The 7,815-nt window shown below is 53.1% G+C and overlaps 1 protein-coding gene across 1 annotated transcript; it reads right to left on the reverse strand.

Annotated features, from left to right (window-relative positions):
- Positions 1 to 174: 174 nt before the first annotated feature.
- On the reverse strand, positions 175 to 7,810 carry LOC112616840 (CD97 antigen-like; the record flags this gene model as incomplete). The annotated part of the gene is made up of 8 exons (XM_025373649.1): positions 175 to 525; positions 1,365 to 1,472; positions 1,557 to 1,734; positions 6,088 to 6,165; positions 6,292 to 6,338; positions 6,425 to 6,571; positions 7,001 to 7,147; positions 7,750 to 7,810. Coding segments are annotated over 8 exons (1,117 nt in total), but the record flags the coding sequence as incomplete, so codon positions are not given.
- Positions 7,811 to 7,815: the final 5 nt, after the last annotated feature.

The raw sequence follows: 7,815 nt of genomic DNA on the forward strand, positions 1-7,815 counted from the left end.
GGCGAGGTGGCGGGCGCCTGTAGTCCCAGCTACTCGGGAGGCTGAGGCCAGAGAATGGCGTGAACCCGGGAGGCAGAGCTTGCAGTGAGCTGAGATCCGGCCACCGCACTCCAGCCTGGGCGACAGAGCGAGACTCCGTCTCACCAAAAAAAAAAAAAAAAAAAATGGAGTCACATGGAGAAAGAGCTTTACAGGGAGGGGCCCAGCACATGCAAAGACCCTGGGTTATCTTTGAGGAAGGAGCAGAGTGAGCAGAGACCTTGGCAGGAGGGTCTCTTCCCTCCTTCCCACCGGAGGACTCAAGGTGGGAGAAGGCGAACAGGATGGGGAAGTTGAGTTCCTTGGTGTTGTTGTGGCTCAGAAAGACGGAGTTGACGGCCGACAGGCGTCTGAGTCGGACACCGCGGATGTTGCTTTCATAGATCTCCTCCAGCTCAGCTTGCTTCTTGGAATGCAGGTTCAAGGAGGCATTGGCCAGCAATGTCGTCATGTTCTGGATGGAGAGGATGCCCGCCACGGCGGGGCCTGGGGAACAGACACGCTCGCTGCCTACTCCTATTGTCCTCCTCCCATGCTGTATCCTCCCTCCCAAGATGGCCCAACTCAGGCTCAGCCAGCCCTCCACGATGACGCCAGGAGCCCCTCCCGATGAGTCAGTTTCTAGCTGTTCCTTTATTTATTTATTTTTGAGATGGAGTTTCGCTCTTTCGCCCAGGCTGGAGTGCAGTGACGCAATCTCAGCTCACTGCAACCTCCACTCCCCAGGTTCAAGCGATTCTTCTGCCTCAGCCTCCCGAGTAGCTGGGATGAAAGGCACCTGCCACCACACCCAGCTAATTTTTGTATTTTTAGTAGAGATGGGGTTTCACCATTTTGGCCAGGCTGATCTCGAACTCCTGACCTCGGGTGATCCACCTGCCTCAGCCTCCCAAAGTGCTAGGACTACAGGCATGAGCCACTGCGCCTGGCTTTTTTTTTTTTTTTTTTTTTTTTTTTTTTTTTAAGACAGGGTCTCACTATGTCGCCCAGGCTGGAGTGCTTTGGCGTGATCATAGCTCATAGCAGCCTTAACTTCCCGGTCTCAACTGATCCTCTCACTTCAGCCTCCCGAGTAATTGGCACTACAGGCACAGGCCACCACACCCAGCTAATTTTTGTAATTTTTGTAGAGACCAGGTTTCACCATGTTGCCCAGGCTGGTCTTGAACTTCTGAGCTCAAGCGATCTACCCACTTCTGCCTCCCAAAATGCTGGGATTGCAGGCATGCCCGGTCAGTTGTTCCATATTCTGAACCTCACCCTGGCCCCATCCCAGCTCCTCCATCTCTTTCCCACAGGCTCCCGTTTCAGACGGCCACTGCTACCTGGGTCCTTGGCTCCAGCTGCCACAGCCCAATTCAGCTTCATGCGTGCATTGCTCTGACCCATAGTGACGTTCTTGTCCGCCTGCTTCTGGATCATCAGGGTCAGCTCTGAGGGGAGAGGGGCAGTAGTGATTAGGGACCCCGGGTACCAGGTGGGGCCCAGGGTTAGGGCAGGGCAGGCCAAGGTCTCACCTGTGTTCGAAGGGGAAAGGTAGGTGAAGGGGCCTTCAGGCAGGGTCTTGGCCAGGATCCTCAGGATGTCTTCAAGGTTTGAGAGCAGCTGGGTGGCTATGAGGTGCCGGACAGATGGGGCCAGGGCCTCTATGTCCCCAGGAGCTTCCATCAGTTCGTCCACCAATTTGATGAGGTTCTACGGGGTGGCGGGTGACAGAATCGCTGGAGCATGGGACCACAGGGGTTGCCTGAAGGACCTGGATCTCACCACCCCCCGCCCACCAGGGGACACCCTGGAGACCCACAGGCACAAGGGAATCACTGAGATCATGCATTAATCAGAAAACAAGTGGCGGATTGTGTATATGCCTCCATGTATGTATGAATCACAGTGCTTAACACTGGTTGGGCACAGCCTGCCTGCCAGGCTCTGTTTTGATTTTCTGTTCTTTTTTTTTCTTTTTCTGAGACAGGGTCTCGGTCTGTCTCCCAGGCTGGAGTGCAGTGGCATAATCATAGCTCACTGCAACCTCCGCCTCCCAGACTCAAGTGATCCTCCCACTTCAACTTTCTGAGTAGCTGGGACTACAGAAGCGTGCCACCACACCCGGCTAGTTTTTGTAATTTTTTTTTTTTTTTGGAGATGGAGTTTCACTCCTGTCGCCCAGGCTGGAGTGTAATGGCACGATCTTGGACCACTGCAACCTCCGCCTCCTGGGTTCAAGCAATTCTCCTGCCTCAGCCTCCTGAGTAGCTGGGATTACAAGTGTCCACTACCATGCCCAGCTAATTTTTTTATTTTTAATAGAGATGGGGTTTCACCATGTTGGCCAGGCTGGTCTCGAACTCCTGAACTCCTGACCCACCTCTGCCTCCCAAAGTGCTGGAAGTACAGGTATGAGCCACTGCGCCCGGCAATTTTTGTACTGTTTTGTAGAGATGGATTTCACAATGTTGCCCAGGCTGGTCTTGAACTCCTGGGGTCAAGAGATCTGCCCACGTTGGCCTCCCAAAGTGTTGGAATTACAGGCGTGAGCCACCGCACTCAACCTTTTATTTTATTTTTGAAGACGGGCTCTTGCTGTGTCACCCAGGCTGGAGTGCAGTGGGGCAATCCTAGCTCACTGGAGGCTCCCACTCCTGGGCTCAAGGAATCCTCCTGCCTCCCCAGTAGCTGGGATTACAGGTGGCCACCACCATCCCCGGCAGGCTCTGTTCTAACTCTGTCCGGCACTTTTAATGCATCTGAACCTGCTCTGAAGTGTAAAATACACAACAGATTTCAAAGACTTATTCTAAGAAAAAGAATACAAAATATCTCAGGGTTTAAAAAAAATAATTCCCGGCCAGGCTTGGTGGCTCACGCCTGTAATCCCAGCACTTTGGGAGGCCAAGGCGGGTGGATCACCTGAGCTCGGGAGTTCAAAACCAACCTGACCAACATGGAGAAACCCTGTCTCTCCTAAAAATACAAAATTAGCCGGGCATGGTAGTGCATGCCTGTAATTCCAGCTATTCAGGAGGCTGAGGCAGGAGACTTGCTTGAATCGGGAGGCGGAGGTTTCGGTGAGGTGAGATCATGCCATTGCACTCCAGCCTGGGCAACAAGAGCGAAACTCTGTCTCAAAACAAAACAAAGCAAAAAAAAACAATAACTTTGATTGGGCGCGGTGGCTCACACCTGTAATCCCAGCACTTGGGGAGGCTGAGGCGGGCAGATCACGAGGTCAGGAGATCGAGACCATCCTGGCTAACATGGTGAAACCCCGTCTCTACTAAAAATACAAAAAAGTAGCTAGGCATGGTGGGCGGCGCCTGTAGTCCCAGCTACTTGGAAGGCTGAGGCGGGAGAATGGCATGAACCTTGGAGGCGGAGCTTGCAGTGAGCCGAGATGGTGCCACTGCACTCCAGCCTGGGCAACAGAGCGAAACTCCGTCTCAAAAACAAAACAAAACAAAACAAAACAAAACAAAAAATCATTCCATGTTAAAGTGGTTAATACATTGGATCTATTAGGTTAAATGTAATCTTAACTTTATTTATTTATTTATCTGAGACTGAGTCTCACTCTGTCTCCCAGGTTGGAGTGCAGTGGCACAATCTTGGCTCATTTCAACCTCCGACTCCCGGGTTCAAGTGATTCTCCTGCCTCAGTCGCCCTAGTAGCTGGGACTACAGGTCCCTGCCACCATGCCCGGCTAATTTTTTTGTTATTTTACAAATGGGGTTTCACCATGTTGGCCAGGCTGGTCTTGAACTGCTGACCTCAGGTGATCTGCCCACCTCAGCCTCCCAAAGTGCTGGGATTACAGACTTGAGCCACCATGCTTGGCCTGCAATCTTAACTTTAATTTAACTTTATTTTTACTTTATAAAGTGTAGTTATTGGACAACAGGCACAGTGGTGCACACCTATACTTCCAGTACTTTCGGAGGCTGAGGTGGGAGGATCACTTGAATCCAGGAATTCAAGAACAGCTTGGGCAACATAGCAAGACCCTCATCTCTACAAAAAATAAAAAAATTAGGCACAGTGGCTCACACCTGTAGCCTCAGCTCTTAATACTTGGGAGACTGAGGCGGGAGGATCGCTTGAGCCCAGGAGGTTGAGAATGGAGTGAGCTGTCATTGTACCACTGCACTCCAGCCTGGGTGACAAAGCAAGACCGTATCTCTAAAACTAACTAACTAAATAAATAATCTAGCCACTGGAAAAGTTAAAATTATGTTAAGTGGCTCACATCATTTTTCTACGGTGCTAAACACATATGGGAAAACTTTTTTTTTTTTTTTTTTTTTAAGACAAAGTCTTACTCTCGTTGCCCTGACTGGAGTGCAGTGGCGCAATCTCGGCTCACTGCAACTTCCGCCTCCCAGGTTTAAGCGATTCTCCTGCCTCAGCCTCCTGAGTAGCTGGGATTACAGGTACACACCACCACGCCCAGCTAATTTTTGTATTTTTGGTAGAGATGGGGTTTCGCCATGTTGGCCAGGCTGGTCTTTTTTTTTTTTTTTTGGTTGAGACAGAGTCTCGCTTTGTCACCCAGGTTGGGGTGCAGTGGCCGGATCTCAGCTCACTGCAAGCTCCGCCTCCCGGGTTTACGCCATTCTCCTGCCTCAGCCTCCCGAGTAGCTGGGACTACAGGCCCCCGCCACCTCGCCCAGCTAGTTTTTTGTATTTTTTAGTAGAGACGGGGTTTCACCGTGTTAGCCAGGATGGTCTCGATCTCCTGACCTCGTGATCCGCCCGTCTCGGCCTCCCAAAGTGCTGGGATTACAGGCTTGAGCCACTGCGCCCGGCCGGCCAGGCTGGTCTTAAACTCTTGACCTTTGGTGATCCGCCTGCCTCAGCCTCCCAAAGTGCTGGGATTACAGGCGGGAGCCACAGTGCTTGGCCGGGAAAGCCTTTCTATAAGGCTGATCATGTGTCAGGCACTGTTCTCTGAGTCTTACCACTATTAGTTTATTTACCCTTCACACTGACTATATGAAGGAGGCATTATTTTAATGCCTGTGTTGTAGATGAGGCCACGCACAGTGGCTCACGCCTGTGATCCCAGCACATTGGGAGGCCGAAGCAGGAGGATCACTTAAGCCCAGGGGTTCGAGACCAGCCTGGGCAACATAGCAAGACCCCCATCTGGCCGGGTGCGGTGGCTCAAGCCTGTAATCCCAGCACTTTGGGAGGCCGAGACGGGCGGATCACGAGGTCAGGAAATCGAGACCATCCTGGCTAACACGGTGAAACCCCGTCTCTACTAAAAAAAAAATACAAAAAACTAGCCGGGCGAGGTGGCGGGTGCCTGTAGTCCCAACTACTCAGGAGGCTGAGGCAGGAGAATGGCGTAAACCCGGGAGGCGGAGCTTGCAGTGAGCCGAGATCCGGCCACTGCACTCCAGCCTGGGCGACAGAGCAAGACTCTGTCTCAAAAAAAAAAAAAAAAAAGACCCCCATCTATAAATATATTAAATAAATAAATAATAAATAAATAAATTAGCCAGGCATGGTGGTGCGTGCCTTTGGTCCCAGCTACTTGGGAGGCTGAGGTGGGACGGTCACTTGAGCCAGGGAGATTGAGGCTGCAGTGAGCCATGATCTTGTCACAGCCCTCCAGAATGGGCAACAGAGCCAGACCTTGTCTCCAAAAAAAAAAAACACACACACACAAACAAACAAAAACAAAAAAAACCCACCACAACCCCAAAAACAGATGAGGAAACCGTGGCCCAAAGAGGGCGGCTCACTTGCCTGAGATCACATAGCAAGAAGTGGCAATGGGGGGATTTGAGCTCCTGTGGCCCATCTCCAGGTTCTTAAGTGCTGCAGTCTGTTGCCATTATACCTGGTGTATGTGTGTGTGCGTGCGTCTTCACGTGTCCGAGTGTACATATGTTTGTGTACATACTGTATGTGGTATGTGTATCTTATGCGCATGTACATCTCTGACTAGAGGCCCCTGCTTCGGTTGGGCACTCTCTCTGGCCACATGGAAGCCTCCCCCAGCTGATTCTACACTGTCCTAGGGTCCCCCAGCATCCTGCCCTTACCTGGATGGTGACATTGGCTGAGCTTGTCTTGAAGTCTCTGTCCAGGTCCTGGACTTTGTTGAAGAATTGGGAAAGCGTCTGCAGAGAGAGGAGATGTGGGGGTCAGAGAGCCTGGACGGTGGGTGGGAAGCTTAGGAAAAGGAGACAGATGCGGTGCTGTGTGGATGGAGCTCCTGCCACCTCGTCCCTGCGGGGGCCACTCACCTGGCTGTGGACTCCAGGGGGCAGGGTCCAGGTGGGGAAATTCATCTCTGCAGGGAACAAGACAAGCGGCTCATTAGGCGGGAGAGTGTCTGTGTGTGTTGGGGGTTGGGGAGCTTCTAGGGTCAGGTCGTACCTTTACAGACAGTGTCCTTTTGGTTATTCGGGATTCCGTGTTTGGGCTCCCAGCCTGGGCAGCAGCGGCAGGTGTACGAACCCACGGTGTTGAAGCAGACGGTGGAACTGTCACACTGATGCAGACCGGAGCTGCACTCGTCCACATCTGAGGACAGGAAGAAGGGGGTCAGGCCCTGTCTGAGCCCAGAGAGGGTCCTGTCTCCTCTCTGTGCCCCCAGCTCGTTCTTCCCGGCATTAGTGCCCCCCTTGGAGTGGCGGACGCTGGGTTATGGAAGTGTGGAGAGGCCTGGGCACAGCAGGTGTGCCCCGTGCAGACGTGCAGGTTACGAATATGGTGAAACGTCTTCCTCCCAGTGAGTCATCAGCTGTTGCCTGGGGTCCCCCTGAGCCTCCCCCCTCAGTACCCCAGCTCCTTCCCGGGGAGCCCTGCTCTTTTCTCATCTAGCCTCAGAAGAACGAGCGCCTGGCACAGCCGGGCGCCTCCAGCGTTCGTTCCGCTTGGTTCGTGGGGTGCCGTTGAACATGTGGTTAGATGTTTGTGGGTCTCTGGGAATGTGGGATCTGAGCTCTCGACCTTCACAGATGGTATTGTTTGGGCCATTGGGGGACCCCGGAATCGGTTGCCAGCCCAGGCGGCAGCGGCACTGATAGCTGCCCACGTTGTTGAGGCAGTGGGTGGAGCTGTGGCATGGGTTTTGTCCGGAGGTGCATTCATTCACATCTGAGGACAAAGCCAGAGGGTCAAACCCTGTCCCTGACCAGCCCAGGCCTGCCCTCCACTCACTGCACCCACTTCCCTGTCTTTTCATTGCCCCGGACTGGAGACCATTATTGCACGTGTCGCCACCTGGTGACCTTCAGCTTCACCTTCAAAGCATCTTATGATGGTCTTCCTACCAGAAGGGCACAGCAGGGACCATGGTCCCCAATTTATAGGAGGTGAAAGCAAAAGGGAAACTGAGTCATGGGAGCCGGAATTCCATGACTAAAAACTAAAACCTCTCATCTGCTCCCTCCCTGGTCATGGCGGAGGTTCCCCTTCTCAGAACTGGAAGTGACACCTTCTTCCACTCACACGTGACAGACGAGGAAGGGGTGAGGTCTGGGGGCCCACAAGGGCACTCCAAGCCCCAGAGGCCCTGCCGCCTCCCTGCTGTGGCGGGACCTTCCTGGGAGGTGAATCCTTAGGCAGGGGCTTAGCAGGTCCTTGACCTTGTGGGAACCTGCGGATCTTCTCCCTCCTCCTCGGCTGCTTTGCAGGACCTGCCTCGGCTCCATCCCCAGCTCCCGTCCAGCCTCACAGCGTCTTCCCGGGGCCTCTACCTGTGCAGAGCTTCGGGTCCTCAGGTTTGAACTTGAAGCCAGGCAGACACTGGCAGGTGAAGCTGC

This window comes from Theropithecus gelada, unplaced genomic scaffold (genome assembly GCF_003255815.1).
Source record: "Theropithecus gelada isolate Dixy unplaced genomic scaffold, Tgel_1.0 HiC_scaffold_1082, whole genome shotgun sequence".
Classification (NCBI taxonomy): Eukaryota; Metazoa; Chordata; class Mammalia; order Primates; family Cercopithecidae; genus Theropithecus; species Theropithecus gelada.